Below are 22629 nucleotides of genomic sequence, written 5' to 3' on the forward strand. Positions count from 1 at the left end.
ACACTCTGTGCAGTCTAGCCAATCACAGTCGTTCGAGGCCACGCCGGCGGCCAATCGCCGAAGAGAAAATTCCAACCCTTTGCCCGATTGGCTGTTCGGGGCGCATGGGGGCAGATCCTTCGTCGCAGTTCTGAGGCCAGCAGGCTGAGCTGACGTTCAGAAATTCAGCGCAGGGCAGGGAAGCGTCGTGAAGGTTGCTGGCGGTCAAGAGCCTCTCGCATAAACTTTATTTAACTTATCTTTCGGGAGAAGCGACATGGCTTCAGGGGGAGAGTAAGTGTGCACCTGCGCTGCTGTTAATTTTCGTGTCGCTCGGTCTCATTTTGCGTGGCCGTGGGTTAGCATGTAGCTGAAGGCTACCATCAAGCTATGCTAATCGGCTAGCGATGTTACATTTTAATTAATGGCCCACTGAACAAATTGCCAGTGATCCTCTCCTTGTTGTGGTTGGGGGGGCCTCGTCTACCAAGCATCGTCCCTGGGAAATTTAATCGCGTTCCGCCGTTCGATGGTTTTGAACGTGTTCTCTCCGCCGTCGTTTTGCCGTCGCCTGTCGAGTCATTCTCGGCGGAGACGGGCCTACCGGCATCGGAACTTCAGACGCGACAGAAACCACGCCGGACCCCCTATTGTACTGGAGACGTTTTAATGCGTTAAAACCCCACTCTCCGGTTCACCGGGACACGCAACTGAAACGTTCGCCGGCCGTCTGAATTATTTATTGGTTTCAATTTGGCTGGTCGTGGAATTGTTTTGAGCTACAATTCTCGAGGCTAATAACGTTTAAACAACTTTTTTACGACTACCTACTCTGTTTCATTTGGATGTAGAAACCATACATTTTTGCAGATCCCGTGTTTTATTTTCCCAGTTGATCGTATTCCGACCACCGTGCGCCATAATGTTGGATTGATAATGACGCCTATACTCTTGTTGTAGTAAAACGCGTTTATTTCATTCGGTCGTGTTTACCTGACGTTGCAGGCCACCGCTTGGCACATGCTAATGCTAGCCTAGCTTTTGTGTGTGTTGTCATTCGGCCAGAAAGCAATGTCAGACGCTAGCCTGCTACCCGCGGCCGTGGCGTTTTAAACGAATAACCGGCGCGGCGAAAATGTCCCCAGCAGTCGGTCTTAACCAGTCGATAAAATAAAAAAGTAATATTAAATTAAACACGTACTGTATTACACGCGACAGTCTGCTGGCGACTCGTTTTAACCCGAAGCATTTGCTGTGTCATTCGGTATGTAGCTTAGCCGGCGAGGTGCTAACCGTGTCTCGCCGTCTTCCGAAGAGCCACAGCCCGCCGTGCAAATAGTGACACGGTCTCCAAAAGACATAACTTTCGCTCTTGGTTATGTTATATTTGACGTTGGTTTGCTTTTAATGCTGGCAAAGCACGTGTAGCGCACACTGCAATGGCGAGGCTGTAATGGAAGTAAACGTCGTTGAAATAAACGCCGCTTTGGACTTTTTTTTTTTTTTTTTTTTTTCACCTCTTCACATTCACAATTTTTTTTCACATTCTTCACCTCTGAAACCTGGGTCTTGAACACGCAGGAGAAGTTTGTACTAACGCAACACTTTATTTTTTTTTTCCCCTCCCCCTTTTACCCTGCTTAGATCCAAAAACGATGACCTTTCCACTGCGATTCTAAAGCAAAAGAACAGACCCAACAGGTTGATTGTGGATGAGTCCATCAACGAAGACAACAGTGTGGTGTCACTCTCACAGGTGAGAAGTTCTTTCCAGGATGCATGGAGTCTCCTTCAGATCCATGTTTCGTTTCGAGTGCATGGATGAATTTATTTATTTATTTATTTATTATTATTGTTTTACCAGAGTTGCCAAGTGAGAAACACATACAGGGTTTCTGCAGATCCTTAAAAAGTCCTTAAATTGGGTTTTTGAGGCCTAAAATATCATTTAAAATGAGGTAAAGGTCTAAACATACTAAATAATTTAGCCAGTTTCTAATATGTATTTTTGTGTGTTAAATTCTGCACTCGTGTACATCTACGGCATTTATCAGACGCTCTCTTCCAGAGCAATTTACAATCTGTAGTGACAGGGACAGTCCCCCTGGAGACACTCAGGGTTAAGTGTCTTAGTCACGGAGGCAATGGTAGTAAGTGCAGTTCGAACCTGAGACTACCAACTGACTAAACTGAGACCGGCTGCTCAGACTCACTCCATTCTTTTAACCGTTCCTGCCGTCTTCTGGACTGGAGTCAGGGAGCAGGTTGCAGATTTGCTGCTTATAATTTTTTTGGTGATTGGTTATTTGCATGTTGTAAATAAATGTATTATGTTTTTCTTTGTTAATTTGATTTGCAGATTTGTCATCGTTGTCAGGTGATTGTGACTGTATATATGTGCTCGTTATCGGTCTTGCACGCTTGCTCAGTGTGTTCAAGTTCACCTGTGTGCTCGCTTGTAACACGTGCCATAAAACCCATCCTAGTGATTTTATTTTTATGAAGCTGCAGTATTGAGAGCAATTGAGAGCATTTGTACTGATGTAAATATTCAGTAATTATAAAGTCTTACATTTTGCTTCCTTAAACCTGCAGAAACCCTGGTTGTAACCAAATCCGTTTCAACGCAATGGCTGACCCTCCATTTGTGTAAAAAATTCCCTGATTCCCCTGATTTGTGAAAAATTCCCTTTTTGAGATTATTTAATATAATCTAGCCCGTCTATGGTTCTGTGGGGAAAGGTTACCTCCCCAGATTCGATGTGAAAATGAGCACAAAAATGTATGTGTGGGTTCTTTTTCCTGAAGAAAAAAAAAATGTTGAGACTACTTCCTCAGTTCTGTGAACGCCTGCTCACTTCTGTAGGCCTCTCTCCTCCTCTTCCTGCCTCTTTCCTCCTCATTATCATTTCAAGCTACAGACACAGAAACACAGTCCTGGGGGAAAGGTGGCTGTAGTTCTGCACAATGGCAGAATTTCGTAAAGAGACTTCAGATACAGTATTAAGGGACCACAATATATTGCTATGTAGAAGGGGGGAATTTTCATAATAGTTTTAACAGCATTTTCAGTAATTTAACACTGGAATACTTTCAATGCTTGTGATTTTATTTATTTTTTAAATGATCTGGGAAGTACAAACTTAACTGATTATCGCTGCCTTCAAATACTCTTGTTTTTTGTGCAGGCAAAAATGGATGAGCTGCAGCTCTTCAGGGGGGACACTGTTCTGCTGAAGGGGAAGAAGAGGCGGGAGACCGTCTGCATTGTTCTTTCTGATGATTCCTGCTCTGACGAGAAAGTGCGCATGAATAGGGTGGTCCGTAACAACTTGAGGGTCCGCCTTGGAGATGTCATCAGGTTTCTGAATACCTGGTTTTTTATCCGGTTTTTAATTTTGTTCTATACCCTGTAATGTGCTTGAAAAAGTGAGATTTTAACGTTTATGTATTTATTTCAGCATCCAGCCTTGTCCAGATGTGAAGTATGGAAAGCGCATTCACGTTCTTCCCATCGATGACACAGTTGAAGGAATCACTGGCAACCTGTTTGAGGTCTACCTCAAGCCGTACTTCCTTGAGGCTTACCGGCCTATCCGTAAAGGTAAAATTATACCTGTAGCCATTTATAACCACATCTGTTCCCTTGCTGAATATTCAGACTTATTACTATCTTAAAATAATTGTATTATTTTAGGGGACATTTTCTTGGTCCGAGGAGGAATGCGTGCCGTGGAATTCAAGGTGGTGGAGACAGACCCAACTCCCTACTGTATAGTGGCACCTGACACAGTTATTCATTGTGAGGGAGAGCCCATCAAGCGTGAGGTAGGAAAACTTATTGCACATCATTTACATGAGCTTGTGTTTGCTCATTTACTTCCCATGTATTACTTAACGCAATAGAATAGTTTCCTACTGGATTCTGACATCTGCTTATTTTGTCTTTGTAACACACTGCTGAATTTTAGGCCAATCTTTCAGCTTTTCAACAATATGAAAAATGTTCCGTTTACTAAAGTAAACATTAGGTTCAAGGAGAGGCTGGACCGTCTAGGCTGCTTTCTTTTTCCACCTGCAGACTAAATCATTCGAATTACACATTACTAGGTTATTTTTAACTGCAAACGTAGAAATGCAGGTTAGAGGTTGAAGTGTAGTTGATTAGCAGTATGATTTTAATGATTTTACTGCTTTGTACCCCTTTCAGGATGAGGAGGAATCTCTGAATGAGGTCGGCTATGATGACATTGGAGGGGTCAGGAAGCAATTGGCTCAGATCAAGGAAATGGTTGAGCTCCCGCTCAGGCATCCAGCCCTCTTCAAAGCCATTGGTGTGAAGGTAAGCATTGTGTGCTGCTTGATGAGAAGGGAGGTGAAGTAAAAGTGAAACTTCTTGCCTGTGCGCCCACAGCCGCCTCGTGGCATACTTCTGTATGGACCTCCAGGAACTGGAAAAACCTTGATTGCCCGTGCTGTCGCGAATGAAACTGGAGCTTTCTTCTTTCTAATTAATGGTAAGCATAGCTTTAAATGCCATGTTTTTGCAGCTGATCAAATAAATTTTAGAACATTTGGGTCTAGACCCATTGTTACTCGTTTATATTAATTGTAGTTCCTTGTAACTTTAGCACATTAGATATTGGGTGGATTTTTAAATTAACAAACTGATTAAACATACAACTATCTTTGAGTTGAGTGTCAAAGTGATTTGACATTCAGTTTGAGATGACAGGACCTTATGACAGCCAGCCGTAGCCACTTAAACTGTATAAATTATTAAATAATTTATTGTTCAGTCTGTACAAGCATTGTTAATTTTTTCAGACCAGTTCACTCATCATTATATGTGACCAGGCTTTTTTTTTTTTTTTTTTTTTCCCTTCTTTCTCCCTTGTCATAAGTGTCCTCACTGCAGTCAGTTTATATATATATATTTAACGCACTCCCTTGAGTGAAAGATATTTAATGTCTATATGAGCAGGGTTCTCATTGATCATTTATTTGTCAGGACCTGAAATAATGAGTAAACTGGCTGGTGAGTCTGAGAGCAACCTGAGAAAGGCTTTTGAGGAAGCTGAGAAGAACGCCCCAGCCATTATCTTCATTGATGAGCTTGATGCCATTGCACCCAAGAGAGAGAAGGTGAGACCTAGTCAGTCAGAAGTATGGGGAAATTCTCATTACCAGTTCTTGCACACCGTAACAATTAGTATTTGATTAGGTCCAGATATGTAGACTTCCCTTAAAAACCCCACAATGAGGTCTTGTAGTTCGCCTGATTTTGGTGTGGGTTGGAATAAAACCTTGTTGCCATTGTGCTGACTGCTTTTCAGTTTGTCTAAATCATGTAATCTCAAAATGGACTTTAAAATTTTCCGCCTTTCGAATTTGTGTGTATGTGGGAAGGTTTACATGGTTAAATAGTTTATAGAGTGCTACGCTTTGTTTTTGAGAGCAGGTTTTAATTTCTAAATCCTTTTTTTTTTTTTTTTTTTTTTTTTTTTTTTTTTAATGATTTTGACTGACTAATCCCTGTGCTAAACAGACCCATGGGGAAGTTGAGAGGCGCATTGTCTCTCAGTTGCTCACACTGATGGATGGACTGAAGCAACGGGCTCATGTCATCGTCATGGCAGCAACCAACAGACCCAACAGCATTGACCCCGCCCTCAGGCGATTTGGTAAAATAACAATCTTTTGTATATGCAGGGTTTACATAAAGTGTTGATATTGCCACATGATTCTATTGGGATATTTGAGGGAACGATAGGATGGAAAATCTTTATTTTCAATGCATGTTAAAACATCACACCTTCAACATGAGCTGCGGATGAGTTGATCAGATCAACCAAATCTCATACATGGAAAAGTTCATTTTAAAATGAATATAAACTAGTTGCATTATAACATTTGGTGCTAAAAATGTGTCTTTTTATGTGTAAACTTTCATAGTTAAGTTATATGCTCTTGTTAATTGGATGGGGGGGGGGGGGGGGTAAAATGATTGAGTTGCATCCTGTATCACCTGTTTCTCATACTTTCCCAGGCCGATTTGACAGAGAGGTGGACATTGGCATTCCTGACGCTACGGGTCGTCTTGAGATTCTTCAGATTCACACAAAGAACATGAAGCTTGCTGATGACGTTGACCTGGAACAGGTCTGTGTAATCACCAATGAAAGTCATATAATGCTCATCCAGAAACTATGGGTTTACAAGTATGTAATATAGAAATGTCTCTGTGTGTGAGCGTAATTTCAATAACTGTAGTATAGTATGTGAAGTACACATCCCTTTGTGAGTTGAAATGTGGTGTCTAATCAATCAGGTTGCAAATGAGACCCATGGTCATGTGGGTGCTGACCTGGCTGCCCTGTGCTCAGAGGCAGCCCTGCAGGCCATCAGGAAGAAGATGGACCTCATCGACCTGGAGGATGAGACTATTGATGCTGAGGTTATGAACTCATTGGCTGTTACCATGGATGACTTCAGGGTGAGTTCTACAGGCTTTTAAGGCAATTTGGACACCTTTCACTGAGCTTTAAAGGTTAAAGGTCATTGTCAGTGTTCAGTCACAAAATGTTCACATCATCTCTTCTGAATTGTAGTGGGCACTGAGTCAGAGCAACCCATCTGCCCTGCGTGAGACTGTGGTTGAGGTGCCCAACATCACCTGGGAGGACATTGGTGGTCTTGAAGATGTAAAGAGAGAGCTGCAGGAGTTGGTGCAGGTAGGACAGCACCAACATTGTTCCCCCCCATAAAAACTTTTGACTAGGGCCTTGGTTGAGAACTTCCCCTTTGTTTTCCCTCTATTCAGTACCCAGTGGAGCATCCGGACAAATTCCTCAAGTTTGGCATGACCCCATCCAAGGGTGTGCTGTTCTATGGACCCCCAGGTTGTGGTAAAACACTCCTGGCCAAAGCCATTGCCAACGAGTGTCAGGCAAACTTTATCTCTATCAAAGGACCAGAGCTGCTCACCATGTGGTTTGGAGAGTCTGAGGCCAACGTTCGCGAGATCTTCGACAAGGTAAGATGCTGAATTTGTTCATGATGTTTTTGTTGTCGTGACACCCTTTAACCTTGTGTTCTATCGCCCTGTCTACAGGCCCGTCAGGCTGCGCCCTGTGTGCTGTTTTTTGATGAGCTGGATTCCATCGCCAAGGCCCGTGGCGGAAATGTCGGAGATGGTGGAGGCGCTGCTGACCGGGTCATCAACCAGATCCTGACCGAGATGGACGGCATGTCCAGCAAGAAGAATGTCTTCATTATTGGCGCCACCAACAGGCCTGACATCATTGATCCTGCTATCCTGAGGCCTGGGCGTCTGGACCAGCTCATCTACATCCCCCTTCCTGATGAGAAATCTCGCATGGCCATTCTTAAAGCCAACCTCAGGAAGTCCCCCATCTCCAAGGTGTGCTGCTCTTTTGGTTCTTAAAGGTCCCATGACATGATTTATTTAGTTAAATTTTTTTTTTCATGTCTGTTTTGTTGGTCCCCTAATACTGTATCTGAGGTCTCTTTCCGAAATTCATACATGGTGCAGAATTACAGCCACTTTTAGCCAGTCGCACAATGAGATTTCCCCAGGACTCTCTGTTTGGGTGTCTGTAGCTTTTCAACGGCCTATAGAAGTGAGGAGGCATTCGCCATTCACCAACAACAATGTTTTGCCCAGATAGGAAGTTTTGACTGAACAAAAAATATATATACACATTTGTGGTAATTTTTACATCCTGTCATGGAGCAACTGCAATGCATTGCACTTTTTGAAGCCATGACTGTTAGTGGATCTACTTTTTAGGGGAGGGCTGGGATATTCTCTGGGTGGACAAAGCATGAGAAAGGGGAGGTAACCTTTTCCCTTATGACTACATAAGGGGACAAATTCCAGATCAGGCCATCTGAGCTGTAACTGTGAAGCAGAATGACCAAAAGCACTTTTTACAGATATCACCATTTCTAGCCACTACAGGACCATAGACAGGCTAGGGGAACTCGTATTAATCTTAAAATCTCACTTTGTGAGATTATTTCATGATGGGACACCTTTTATATCTGTACTGTTTCATGTAGAGGGTGGTAGTCGCCTAGTGGATAACACACTTGCCTATGAACCAGAAGGTTCAAACCCCTCCTAAAAAGCTGTAAATGTTCAAATGATTGACTAATTGTCTTTACATTTTGCTGTCTTTTCTGTGCAGGATGTGGACCTGGACTTCCTGGCTAAGATGACCAATGGCTTCTCAGGAGCTGACCTGACAGAGATCTGCCAGAGAGCTTGTAAGCTGGCCATCAGAGAGTCCATCGAGAACGAGATCAGGAGGGAGCGTGAGCGGCAGACTAACCCCTCAGCCATGGTGGGGACAGTCACCGCTTGACCTTGTTTAAAGCCTTTGGACAGTTTACGGTAGTTATTGTCTATCTGTGTGTATTTTGCCCTTTGCAGGAGGTTGAAGAAGATGACCCAGTTCCTGAAATCAGGAAAGACCATTTTGAGGAGGCCATGCGCTTTGCTCGTCGCTCTGTCAGTGACAACGACATCCGTAAATACGAGATGTTTGCACAGACCCTGCAGCAGAGCCGAGGCTTCGGCAGCTTCAGGTAAACAGTCCTCTTTTTATTCTGCTTTGCGCTGCACCAGGATTGAGGTCCTTGGTCTGTGTAATGGGTAAATGTGTATTTGTTAATTGCTCAATGACCGAATCCCAGTGGTTTTGAGTTCAGGATGTTTTTCCACTTTGAACCCCAACCTAAATACTGCAAATGTTTGTTTATGCAAAGATATGCATGTACAAGTTCAGTGTGTTTATGTTATGTGACCTAACCCTAACTGTTGTCCTGTGCTTTAAAAGATTCCCCTCCAGCAACCAGGGTGGCAGTGGACCAAGCCAGGGCTCGGCCGGGGTCAGCGGTGACAACGTCTACAATGAGGATAATGACGACGACCTATACGGCTAGGAGACCATGTGCTTGATGTACTTGATCAGGCCACAATGTACAAAAAGAACCAACTAAAATTCCACCATTTTTAGGACTCTGTGCTTTAATGTTTTCTTTTTTTTTTTTTTTTTAATTATTATTATTCCCTCCCTCTTTTTCCTCTATACCCACACTTGTTGGAGAAAGCATGTAGCTGCTTGTATTTTTGCTCTGGTTTGTGAAAGGATTTATTGCAGAACATTTTGACCTTCACGTGATGTGGGTGGGTGAATTTCAGTGAATATATATGGTAGAGTGACTTCATTATTTTTTTCACAACCTATGCGAGCAGCTTTAGTAATGGGATTTAATGCTAGCCTGTTGAAAGAAGAAAAGGAAAAAAAACATGCTAATTACTTCATTTTTTTTTATGAATGTAGCATAAAATGTATTACAAGTTTGAAAATGTTAAAATAAAGTTCACAGACTAAAATGAGCCATACAGTTTTTTTTTTTTTTTTTTTTTTTTTGTTTTTTCTTCTTCTTCTTCTCAATTTTCTGCTCTTGAAGGTTATAACGTAAACTGGAGTGTTTACACTTCTATATACTAAAACTGGAGTTTTGTTATATAAAAATTGTGTGACTGAGGCTTCACAATTTTAATTCCTGTTCTGCAGCAAACAGTTCAATACAACATAAATTGTGAAAAAATGATTTTTTCTTTCTTCAATTTAGCTTCACAGATCCATGTAATTGGATGTACTTTTGAGTGGCATACAAAATTATTATTTAAATTTTTTTTTGGTGCTAGTAAAATGTTGCTCAGGAGCTCAATTGACTGAATTGCAAAATTAAGGCGTTGTCATGTGCTACCTTAGTCAGTGTTGGACATTGTGTGGTGTACTGTAATTTTATTAAGTCATGAAGGGTCTTCTCATTCTGAAACTAAACCTAGCTGTTAATTGTTATATATAAAAGAACTAAAAAAAACTGGGTGTAATTACCTTTTTTTTTTTATTTTTTCAGAGCATAGATTGGGTTATGCAAAAAAAAAATTGTGTTCTATAAGTCATGGGGTGGCCTGCATCCCTGCACACTTCCTGGCCATTTATCTGTAAAAGAAGGCATTTATGAGTTATATCGACACATTCAGAAGGGGAAAATGCAGTTCTTGCAGAACAGGTGGTAATAATCAGCTGTTCATTGTGGTCAAAAGATTCAACAATCTTCATGTCACGTTTCAAGGCCGAAGACCTGTTTAGGATGTGAAGACATTGACAAGGAAGGGTAAAGAAGTGAAGTGATTGTTATTTTGATAAACTGCAGCACAGCACATGGTTTTAACCATCACCCTTGGTGAGCAGTGGGAAGCCGTGAAAGGCACCTGGGGAGCAGTGTGGGGACGGTACCTTGCTCAAGGGGACGGTCAGTGGCATCTTTGCTGTTTGGGATTCAAGGTCAAACTCAAAAGTCAATGGGCCAGTGCATGAGGTAGACATCCAAGCAGCTGCTGTCCAGGTCCTTGAGAGGTTTCCTGCAGCCGTCGGCATCATCTGGATGGTGTTTGGTGTTCTGCGGTTTTGAAGTGGCTGTCAAAAAAACTGGTATTTTGTTATGGAAACATGTGAATGGGTGAAGCTAAAAAATGAAAAATTAGTACTGCATCCAGCCAGCAGGTGCATGTAGCTGCGGATCTAAAGCCACCAACATGCCATGCGTCACCTTCAGGGACTCAGATTGACAGCATTTACAACTTGCCTGACGGAACTGTCAGTGTTTTAGAACAAGATGAAAAAAAGAACCACTAATTGAAATGGCATATATTAGAGTAGTATGAGAGACCCTTTAGGACATTATACATACTTGGTCTCGCATGCGCAATAATATACTCTGTCATAAATACCACCCTCTTTTATGTGCAGTCATACTGTGCTTCAGGTAATATTATATTCTCTTACACATATCATACCACTGTAAAAAGAATTATGATGCATGTGAGACCAATTATGTATAATGTCCTGTAGGGCCTGTCATAGAGTAGCACTCCTGGTCCTGGTGTCCGTTTCCATGTGTCCAGGCCCCGTGGCAAGAACAACATCGAGAAACATTAACATTTAAAGTCTGTTTTGCTCACTGCCATGACCCATGAGCACAACCTGATCAGAGCTGAGCAGCTATTGTACTGATGGAGTCCTGAAATATAGCTGGACCTGTCTCTCTGCGTGCTCATAAATAGAAATATTTTTAATTGCCCATTACATATGTAAAAATCAGTGTAAATTATATAAAAAATATAAAAGTATAAATATGCTTCTTAGCCGATTCTTAAGTGAAGGAGCCACTTTAGTTGTGAGGTCAAAGTCTCGGTTTATCCAAAGCTGAACAGGAATTGGGAAAATTTGCATGTGCTCCAGACACATCTCAAGCGGAAAAGATGATTGAGTGTTTTCTTGAATGGCCGGCCTGCCTGATCATATAAAATGGACATTTTTCCCTTTAAATTCTAGGCTCTACATTTCTGTATACATTCCATATAGCGTTCTTAATGTGTTGCAAGTATTGCTGTTTTTATCTGGCCTTTAATTGTTCTCCTTATAATGATGTTTTATACTTTTTATACTTCTTGTTACGGTTATACTGTACAGTTTGTACCGTTACTTACATTTACGTTAATGGCATTTTTTGTGGTTCTGGTTCATGGATGAGTGTTTTAACCTCTAGGCTACTTCCCCTATCCATTTTATGCAGATCAATACAAAGTGACCGTGAGCAGTCGTCACAGGTTACCCTGTTCCTGTCCTTATGAGGCAATGCAGGCGCATCGTCATCCCACACGCTCACCAACTTTTTATAAACCCCAGGGAGAACATTCCAGAAGCTGGAGCTGTAGAGCATTTGTGCCAGTAGTGAACAGAGCTGATTTCTGTCTTATGTCTTTGCACGCGCTTCTTGGCTGGGATTCGCGCAAGTCAGACGTTGATGTGTTTTATTGTCACAAGATGGCAGTGATGACCACAGCTTTCCAACTGTAATCAGGGCATGTACAACGTTTCTCCGGAACCTGGTGCGACATAAAACATTTAAACAAATACTGACATAAAGTGCACGTGTGCGACACAGACAAACTGGGCTACATAAAGTACAAACAGGGGACGCAGGCAGCACAAGAATAACATTTAACTAAAACATGAACAATGAGACAGACATACATAAGGCATGAATAATAAATGTGCAAAGTGAAAATAGTGCAAATATTGCTGTGCAAAATAGAACAGGGCGTTAGTAGATAATATTACCTATAGATAATATTACAATATAACAGAGGTAGTGTGAGTGTGTCAGTCCAGAGGGGCGAGTCCCTGAGTGTTCAGGCGTCTGATGGCCTGTGGGATGAAGCTGTTGAAGTCTGGCAGTGAGGGCTCGAATGCTTCGGTACCTTTTTCCAGATGGTAGGAGGGTGAAGAGATGTGCAATGTGGTAGTAGCCTAGTGGGTAACACACTTGCCTATGAACCAGAAGACCCAGGTTCAAATCCCACTTACTACTGAGCAAGACACTTAACCCCAAGTTGCTCCAGGGGGACTAAGGCTGGATAAGGGCGTCTGATAAATGCCGTAAATGTAAATGTGAGGGGTGTGTAGAGTCCTTCACAAAGCTGGTGGCTTTCCTGATGCAACGCGTGTTGAAGATGTCCGTTATGGAGGGAAGTGAGACGCCAATCCGCTGTAGGGTCTTGAGGCCCGATACGGTGCAGTTCCCAAACCAGAGAGTGAAAGTGATTTCTGAACCTATTTGTAAAGATTTGTGTACACACACAAACACACACATAACTTTCAGGGATATCTGGAACAGGAACAGTCTAGTACGGTTACATTGGTTAACTGCTAAGGTTTATCTGTATCTCACACTCACGTTCACACCTGTCCGTCATATGTCTTCTGCCAACCCCTTGTGTTAAGAACTAACATGCATGTACAGGCCTTGACTGAGCCCCATTATTTTTTTTTTTATATTTGGTATACCAGAAACATAGACACACAAATCAACATTTTGGTTTATTTAATGATTGTAAAATGTATTTTGCTTTTTCAAATCACTGGAAAGTACATCCATGAACCAAGTACAAAAAAAAAAAGAAAAATATCCTAATGGCCGTCGCACTTATAAACATCTCCAGTCTAACCAGTTCAGTCCCCTGACCGCTGTACATCACATGTTCATCAGAAGCTCTTCCATGTTCCAACCACACAACCACGGCAGCAGCGGCGGGGACCAGGTTTATCCACACTGTCCAGACTCCAAAAAAAAAAACAAACGAAAAAAGGCTTCACGAAACATGCTGTTGTGCGTTTTTTTTTTTTTTTTTTTATTATCTCAGATTATCTGCTATAGGCGGAACACACGTTTTATGCAGAGTACATCTAAAAGACATTTACATTTTTTTAAAGGTGCCTTTGCTCTGAGCCACATCCAGGCTGCACCTACATCACTTTGCTCAGGCGTGGGGTGATGGGGTGGTGGGGTCTGTACCCACAACCCCCTGGCTCGACTGCACAACATGCATTCATCGCATATACATATAAAAGGGCTAAAATGTCAAACACTTCAAAACCTTTTGTGTGTAAAAGTTTCAGCAAATGCGTGGAAAGAAGCAAATTTTTTGATGCCGTTGTAAATAATATAGGATTGTCATATCTTATAAACACCACATAGTTTTGTTTGTTTAAGAACGCTATAAAAGCTCCTAGAAACAACGTTGCGCCAATCTGCAGGCTGAAGCAGAGAAATACCTTCAAGAACCTCTTAGAAAGCAGAGAGCACCAGCGGTGTGCACCAGAGACCGGACCTGCTTTACTCCACCTCTCCACTGTGCCCGGGTTCGGAGCTGTGCTGGAGAAGCGACTTCCGGCTGAGATTTTAGCACCTAGTCTCGGTAAGTCAGGTCCTAAGGTGGCTATTAAGTGCTTTTGGTAATGCTGGACATGCCCTGCACTCATGCAGCAATGCCACGACGTTTTTGGAACGTCAGTGCCGAACACAAGCGCTGTCTGATGGAGGGCCATTGCGGCACTGTGTGGCGAATGTGCTTTCGGGTGCCTGGACGTCCTTAGAAAGCCTTCTCATATTGCTTTATGACAGGGTGTTCAGCGTTGATGTGGTGTGGAGCCCATAATCCTAGGCACATCGTTGTGTGTCTGCAGGCCCTTCAAGACCGACCAGGTAAACTCCACTGTTCATACAGCCAATTAAACATGGAAGCAGGACAGTTCTGGTATGATTTGGAATGTTCCATCAAGATCCAGTTTCAGATAAAACCAGACTATTTCAGGAACATCTATTTGTCCACGTACACGTACCTCATTCCCGACCTAATGCATAAAAAGGGTGTAATCTTACATTCAGGGTAATTAAGAGAGAAAAATACCAGTAGATGGGGCCAAGAATGAATGTTTCAAAGATTGTTTATATTCAGGACAATACAATACTCATACTCGATGGTTGACAAAAGGTCCCCTACTGGTTTAATGACTGTTTCCCTGAAGCTTCATGAGCACCATTACCCGGGGGGAATTCTAAGTGGGTACGTTGAGAGAATTCCCGTCAAAATGTTGTACAAGCGTTCACATGGACTCATAAAGATGGATGTACAGCCCGTCATCATGAATGCATGTTTACTGAAGGTTGGCTATAATGTGGTGGGTTCTCCGGAGGATATTTCATTTAGTAAAAATAAAACCCACCACCACTGCCCACAACCATGAGTCAAATTTGTGTGAGGATGACGTTAGAAATGCTACTGCAGCAGATGGTGGCTGTAGGCTGCATGAGGGTAACAAGCAGTCACCTTAAGTACTTGTCAGTGCACTCAAGTGCATGCAGAACCTTCACTTAAAGTATATTTCATGGTAACATCTTTTTTTTGTTCCTTTTTTAAAGGAATGGGAGCCAGAAATCAGCAATGTCACGCTGGGTGTAGTCTGACTGGTCGGTGTGGGAGGGCCTTGAAGAGAAACTGAGGTCAGGGGTTTTGACTATTGTCATTTCACAGAGGATTTCAGTATCTGACAGTGATTTTATGGTGATAAGTCTTAATCGAATGGTCTGTAATGGTTCTCTGTGTCCGTCATTTTTTAAAATTTACTTATGATCGAAAGAAAAAAGGACCGCTGGTCTGAGCCGAGCTAAGGCACGTGTGAAAACGTGTGAGAGCGATGCGTGTACAGTGAGTGAGACGGACCAGGTTTAAGGCAGCCTTTCTCACGAAGCACCGCTTGGACTCTAGGCCTGATTGAGTCGGGCTCTGTGGATGGATGAAGTGGGAACTACTGGACACGGCTTTCTGGACAGTCTTCAGAGGAAACCAAAAGCTCAGACACACACTCCTCTACACGCAGTCCAATCCCAATTCTGACGTCCACTATGCAAATCGACTTGGAAAAAGAGCATGGGACACATCTCTGTTTTTTATTTAAAAGAAGTAGGCGGAAATGGAAGAAAAACAACGTAGAGTCTGTAAAAAATGTCCCGGTGATGATTCAGGGCAGGCGTTAAAAAGACAGTGTCTCCTAAGACTGGGGCAGATGCTGTTTAATGATTTCCCTGGACTGAGGGGGTATCCGGTCGGGAAAGCGCACCTGGAACTCCACGATCAGGTCCCCGCGCTGGGCGGGGTTTTTGGGGAAGGGCAGCCCTTCGCCACGTATCCTCTTGGCTGTGCCGGGCTTGATGACGTCGTTGCAGGCGAGCGGGATGGCGCGGTTCTCAATGGTGGGAATGTTCACCGTGCAGCCGCACAGAGCCTGCGGAGGGGACAGAGAAGGACGTGACAGTGTTTTATAGCCACTGATTAAACTATAATTAACATGGAAAATGGGTGGTAGTAGCCTAGTTTATCAGAAAACCTAAGCGATTGTTCAATATATTTAATTACATCTTTATTCTTTTGATGTTTATTCATGTTATATAACTTTATTATTGTAATGTTCTTGTAATTACTTTTTCCTTGATATCCATTATCCATTTTATCTGTGGCCCTTAAATGCTGTCGAATGCTGTTATTTGAATGATTTATATATTATTACAGTATTTTAGCACCTTTCACATTCTCAAACTTGGCTAAAAACTAAACTTTGATCAACTCAAATAAAATATTTTCACCCTCGTGTCACACATGAAAAGGTTTTGAGGCCCCGTTGTACATTATCAAGGGTCCTGGGTGTCACGTCTGAAACTGCATGTCACGGGCCTTTAATGGAGCCTATATGTGAATATGGGATCACACACATGGCATGGATGATGGCATCAGAGAGGAACATCGTTTGGTGTGTGTGTGTGTGTGTGTGTGTAATTGTGTATATGTAGTGCAAGAAATGGCTAAGTTTAGCAGCAGCTCTCATTTCACAGAGCCAATGAAGTAATCAGCTGAGGCCATAAATAGTTGGAAGGGTTTGTCCAGCAGGCCTGAACTCAGCTGTGGTGTGTGTGAGTTAGAGTTCTGGGTAACAGCGTCCCTGGGCACTGAGGCCTGGGCGAGGCCGAGCGTTGCCTTCCACAAAACGGCCGAGTTGAAATTTCACACAAGTTCAGCACCGTTAATCTGGGTGGATACAGAAGACACACCGAGCCCTCAGGGCTGTCGAATGAGCTTCTGAAAATCCGGAGCTTTACACCTCCGAGCAGCTCGCCGAGGACTACGTTTAAAGGCGCGTTTAAGCCGGCGCATGAGTGCAGTCTGACATCACGGCCTTACAGCTGCCGCCCGCATGAGGGGACGTGGTGACAGTGATCTCACCCCTTCCCCACGGATAAAGTCTCACAGTCGTGAACCACAAAACTTGCTGAGAGCCCCTCATACCCCACCCGTGCAAGCACTTCTTGCAGGGGTGAAGGTTTTTTATTAAAGAGTCAACAGTTAGAGAGTTCAGAGAAGCCCCTGCTCCCTTCATCGCGAGGGCCGTTTACACAGGCAGGCAGAAAATTTATGAAACCCATTGGCGTGCCCATGAGACACAAGCAAATAGCCGAGAACATTATTGCCTCTGTTCTACCACAACTGGTTTCACCGCAGACGTGCTTTATGATAGATGGAGAGTATTATTACAGTAGAAAAAAAAACCACACTGAATGAGCATTTTAATTGAACCACAGATGATATTCAATAAACCCCGGAAACCATTGGGCAAAAAATGAACATCCATAAGGAACATGCTGTGAACATAATTATAAAAAATGGAGGAAATTCGAGAGAACTGGTAGCCACTCCAACAGCAAGGTGTACAACAGTCTGTGAGGTGACAGGAACTCCAGGGTCAGGGTGCCATTCCAGGACATTGGGAACAGCTACGGCAGAACTAGTCACCAATCCGCCACTAATCCACCGAAGGAACTGGAGAAGCCATGCCAACATCGGGGGAGCATGCAAAGTTTGCACACAAGCAAAGCTAGAGCCCGGTGTGAGGCCACAACACTAACCTCCGCGGCACAGCGAGGACCCTCTAACCCTTCCCGTTTCCTCAAAAAAAAAAAGCAGCGGTTTTATCTGCAAGTACCGTTCACATTACGACGTGATTAAATGATTAAATGGAGGTCCAGCACTCGCGCCTCGCCTCTAATGTGTGTTGTTGTCGCTGTATCCCTATCCCCCCCCCGTTACTACGGCTGGATTCCAAACTTCTTGACTTTTGCGGCATCAAACCAAAATACTCTGAGCAAAACAATCCCCAAAAGGATTATTTACGCTGGCTGCTAGTCCTTCAGCAAATTTTTTTGGAACACTTCAAATATGGAAGGTTATTTATCCCCTACTTTATATTCATTATAATCTGCCTTAACAGTAGAGGAATGGTGTGTCCCATGAACCCAGGTAGTCACATGATGCTCAGAGACATCAATGGAGGGACAGTTGGTCTGACATAATTTAAATAAGAACATAATTTATCCTGAATTATGAAGTAAATTCTACTTTTCTTCCAGAAGTAACGGTTTTTAACCCCGATTCCGTGAAATCATGAGTCTGCTGTCTGCGTTTTTGACCTAATTCCCTCTGCATGATTCATCTGAGCATCAGTGTCTGTGCTTCGTCGCTAAATGGGGGGGAGGGGGTTGTCTGCTGCTGACGGAAGCTCAAATTCGCTCAAGTTGGAATACGGCTCAGACTGACCGCAGAAATATCACTTAACGAGACACACATTAGTCGGCCGCCCAGGCATCGCTTTAAAGTGTGTCACGATGAACGCCGGCTTCCCAGCGCACCTCCGACTGTTGCGACTGACACAGGGACTATTCGTGGAGGTGACGCGAGGGGCTGAGTGTGTCATGGTGGTGGTGGGCGCCTGGTCTCCATTTCTTGCTCAGGAGAGTATTACAGTAGGGCCTGAAATGCTGGTCAGCACAGATATTAAAAAGCATCGAGCATCTGATGTGTTCTGATCGTCCAGTTAGGACTGATGTCAGATGACCCAGACAAATCAGATGTCCATTCAGTTGACAAATTTCCTTCACATGATGTGAATAATGTGACATCATCTTCAACATGAGTAAAAAGGGTATAAACCAGAGAAAATGCACTCAGAGCTTGGAGGATCCAGTAAGCCCACACATCCTCCTGGATCACTGAAAATACCCATAATTCCAGTGAGGTCTCAGGAGACCTATATTGCCTCTTTGGGCAGTGCAGCCACGTAGCAGAGATGTGGGGTGGAACAAGGCAAGCTCAGTCTGTCTGTCACAAAGAAAACTCTGCAGAGAGGCTCTGCGCCAACCCAACTATCTGCTGAGTCACACCAAAGGCTGCCGGTTGGCCCAGATATGTTCTGCTAACCTTCCCTGTCCAAATAAACACCCTTAATGGCCTCATCACAAACACGGCACCAAGATCCAGAAATGCCAGTAATAACCACTTTTATATTGTTTTGCATCTTGATAATAGAGTACTGCTCCGTTCAATATCATATCGCAGGGTTTTACACTATAGTGGCAGAAGACAGTAAAATGTGGCAGGTTGGTAGAGAGCTCAGGCAAATTGCAAGTGTATTAAGAATAACAGTTTTGTGCTTTATCATTCTATCCAACTCCCACTAACAGCATATTTAAACGTCAAATGTAGTATTTGTGACAAAATGAGTTGGTTGCATAGGTTGATGAGAATTGTCCAGAATAGGGAAGTCCATCTGGACTAAATGAAATAAAGTTTGCAACTGGTGGATTAATGTATTTGTGCATGACCGCTTCCACCCTTCCATTTGCCCTGCAGGCCTCGCCTTGTCACAGCAAGGTCCCCGGGTTTGAACACTGACACCGAAGCGAGACATTCCTGGCTTCTCACGGCCTTGTGAGAGCGAATATATTAGCTCTGCTGGCTCATAGACTCCAGTATTTAATGGAATGGAGCCATAGAGGTGGCTAACAGCCTTACTGAATCCCAGGGCAAGTGCAGAACCCCCCCACAGTGGCCTTCACAGGGGTGTCTTCATTATTCCTCGTCTCGTTAGGTCACATTGCACCCCTTATGGTTTGGGTAACTAGTTGAGCACAAAGAGCTGTGTAATGTGCATGACAGTGCTTGTGCATAATAGCATTTGTGCATCGGTCACGGGTAGAAAAGTACTATTCCTCCAGGGCTCAGATGCTGTTTAGAGTCTGGGGTCGAGAAAATGCCATGCTGCTTTGCTAAAATGGTTTTCTTCCAATAGCCATAAAATGTTGGTGACTTTCCAATCAGCCAACAAGTCATTCACTCCAAAATTTATTTGAGTCTATCTCTGAGACTTAGGTTAACTAATTCTGGACATTTCACCAGGTCGCTTTCTTTCTCTGTGTTAAAATCATATGCAAACCTTTGGACCTTTGGTTTGGACTATTTATATATTAGATATCTATACACAATAATGTGTGTATAGAGCACAACCATAATTCCAAATTTGACACCACATCTCTAAAACTTTGTTCTAACTGCTTTAGAGTGGATGGGGACATTATAACAGACTGTTTTTTACTTGAACAACACACCTATATATAGTTTAAACATTCTGTAGAGAGCACAGGTCAAAGGTTATTCTGCATACACAGCTAAGATAAGGTCAAACAGGCCAATAATAAATGTGTCTGATGGGTGTCTGGACCACGTCTATTCCAGGGATCAGACAGGCCAACTGACCAAACAAAGCCAACTCATCCACTGAGATCTTTCCAATTTTCCAATTTCAGGAATGACCTGGTTTCTGGCAGCATTTGGTTTTTCAGGCTCACATTGCAGCCCTGAACCCCAAAATACTCCACTTTCCGCCTTAAAGAGCTTCAAGACTGCCTCTCATCATTAAGACTCTTAACAGCTCTGATTAGTCCGAAGTTTGACGTTTCTGTGGGCTCACAGGCTCATCTTGCTAAGCTCTGTTAGCACAGAACCAAAAATAGCTCCTCGCTGAACGAAAACAACAAAAAGACGAGAAACGAGATCAAACATCTAGCAACCCTTTCAAATGAATTAATTACTTAGTAATGAGTTCTCTTCTTAAAAATCTCTCAGGAACCTTACCTCCTTGAGGCTGATCTTGGCAGTGTAGATAATGTTGGATCCGTCACGTCTGAAGTGGGGATGACCCTTATCTTTCAGGACAAATGCAACGTCTGCAGGAATGTTCTCTGGCGTCTCGTCCCCCTCCTTCGGGAAGGTAATCTTGGTCCCTTCCTTCCAGCCCCTCTTGATGACTATGTTGAGGATCTTGTCTTCTGTGCGCATTGTCCGCCTGTCGGGGTTGAGGCGTCGGCGGGTGATCTTCATGCGCTTGGTGCAGCCGTGGAAGATCTCCTCTAAGGAGACCTGCAGCTCGTGGACCACCGGCGGGTCTTGCATCTTTTTCCTGCCTTGGTGCAGCTGGTCGCCGCGGTGCCTCCGGCCCCCACCATGGTGGAACCCATTAATGCCATTAAAGCCAAAGTGACCGAAAGAACTGAAAGGATCATCATCTACATCCATGTCGATGTCCATGTCATGGTCCCCGTGGTCTTTGAACCCGTTGGTGGTCCCCCTGGAGCGGCTGGAGCCAAAGAAAATATCGAAAGGATTGGATCCGCCGAAGAATGAGGCGAAAGTGGCGTGAGGGTCTCCATGGAAGGTGTAGTGGTAGGTGTTCCCTGACCCTCCAGATGATCCACCTCCACCTGCTTTAAGACCTGTCAGGGATGAAAGTAAAGCATCGGTCAAACGGGCATGTCGTAGGCAATGCTATGCTCAGCTGTTATCTCTGCTGAAATGAGAACCACCAGATCGCCCCAGATCTGCCAAGCCCCTCATACTGCCAAGGACTTGCCAAGGAAGTTCACGCTCCAGTCAAGTAAACACTGGCTTTACAATTTGCCATTAATGGTGACAAAAATGGGACCAGTTTAAAAGTGACTTGAGAATGTGGTGATTGCTCTGGTATGTTTCTTGTGATCCAAACAAACTCTTTCCTTATGCAGCTAGGTTACGACCGGTTGCATGTCTCTGAAAAGCTGTTATTTATCCCTAAACTGTTTCCAGGAAAAGGTTTTTTAGTTTGGCAATATAGTTTCCCTAGAATGGATAGATGCATGAATAGCTCTCCATAACTCTACCTGGGTTGAGCTGATATCAATGGATATACATATTTTTTTTTACATGTAATGCATATTTCTAGAATTTTTGCTCAATTAAATCAAGTATGTAGCTCATTTCGCCATAATCAATCCTTGTTACTTTATAATCTGTTGTGAGCTGAATGAAAAAGGCTCCTCTCCCCCTTTATTTAGTTCCTGCATGTCATGATATGATGGGACAATATGCAAAGCATGTAATGTAATGTCAATCACCCGTCCTACACTCATGTTATGCACCCTTTTATTTCTTAAATATGTCAGCGTTACCAATAAAGCACACATATAACACACATTATAAGTACCCTTATATTGATTTCTGCAGCACAGCACACGGTGACACAACGAAATGTGTCCTCTGCTTTTAACCATCACCCTTGGTGAGCAGTGGGCAGCCATGACAGGCACCCGGGGAGCAGTGTGTGGGGACGGTACTTTCCTCAGTGGCACCTCGGTGGATCGAGATTCGAACCGGCAACCTTCTGATTACGGGGCCGCTTCTTGACCCGCTAGGCCACCGCTGCCCAAAAAGGAAATTAGCAGAGGATGGTTCTGCAGTCTGATTTACTGATTGTCTGATTGATTGACAAGTAAAGCTTTTAATAAAGTCACTGAGTTGGTCAGTTTGCCAATAACATTGATTACAAGGTAAGTTTAGTCAATATATTTTAATGGCTCATATTTTAATATTTAATTATCAACCCAGCCACAGGGCACATTTCTTGGTGCTGGTCCCAAACCCGGGTAAAAAAAAAAATTATTGACTATTTTCAAATCTTGAATGGATAAAACATGTCTAGACGGTTCAGTCGAAGTCATGGCACAAATTATGTAAAAAAAAAAAAAACCTTATAGCTAGTCTGCAATATCCCCGCATTACTTTTTGTCACCTATGTGTTCTTCCAAACATGCAATTGTTTCACACTGTCCCAAGCATCTCAGGGGTTTTACCAGCCATCTGAACCATGTGGACATTCTGGCAGTGCCATTCCTGCGACAGGGCTACCAATCATTGGGGTTAGACACAAGATGTTCAATATAAGCCTTCAAAATTTAACACGATGCCTTCCTGTCACCACTGACACCTTCTACTTCCCACCACCATAC

At 43.3% G+C, this 22629-nt stretch overlaps 2 protein-coding genes across 3 annotated transcripts in view; one reads left to right on the forward strand and one right to left on the reverse strand.

Annotated features, from left to right (window-relative positions):
• The first annotated feature begins 132 nt into the window (after window positions 1-132).
• On the forward strand, window positions 133-9406 carry vcp (valosin containing protein). Its single transcript, XM_028995483.1, has 17 exons — window positions 133-273; window positions 1624-1735; window positions 3168-3340; window positions 3441-3583; window positions 3677-3807; window positions 4190-4321; window positions 4394-4496; window positions 4991-5124; window positions 5528-5663; window positions 6029-6141; window positions 6311-6475; window positions 6591-6713; window positions 6803-7015; window positions 7094-7402; window positions 8193-8348; window positions 8438-8592; window positions 8844-9406. Exons 1-17 carry the CDS (start codon window positions 257-259, stop codon window positions 8947-8949), a joined length of 2421 nt encoding a protein of 806 aa, XP_028851316.1. The 5' UTR covers window positions 133-256; the 3' UTR covers window positions 8950-9406.
• A 3853-nt stretch (window positions 9407-13259) lies between these two features.
• Window positions 13260-22629, reverse strand: part of dnajb5 (DnaJ heat shock protein family (Hsp40) member B5) — a 12503-nt gene continuing 3133 nt past the window's right edge. For both annotated transcript variants that reach the window (XM_028995877.1, XM_028995876.1), the window contains exons 3-4: window positions 20444-21081; window positions 13260-15710 (exon numbers count right to left, since the gene is read on the reverse strand). In XM_028995877.1, coding sequence (XP_028851710.1) covers window positions 15477-15710; window positions 20444-21081 — 872 coding nt within the window. In that variant the 3' untranslated portion in view covers window positions 13260-15476. The remainder of the gene's footprint in view (window positions 15711-20443; window positions 21082-22629) is intronic.

This window comes from Denticeps clupeoides, chromosome 11 (genome assembly GCF_900700375.1).
Source record: "Denticeps clupeoides chromosome 11, fDenClu1.1, whole genome shotgun sequence".
NCBI lineage: Eukaryota > Metazoa > Chordata > Actinopteri > Clupeiformes > Denticipitidae > Denticeps > Denticeps clupeoides.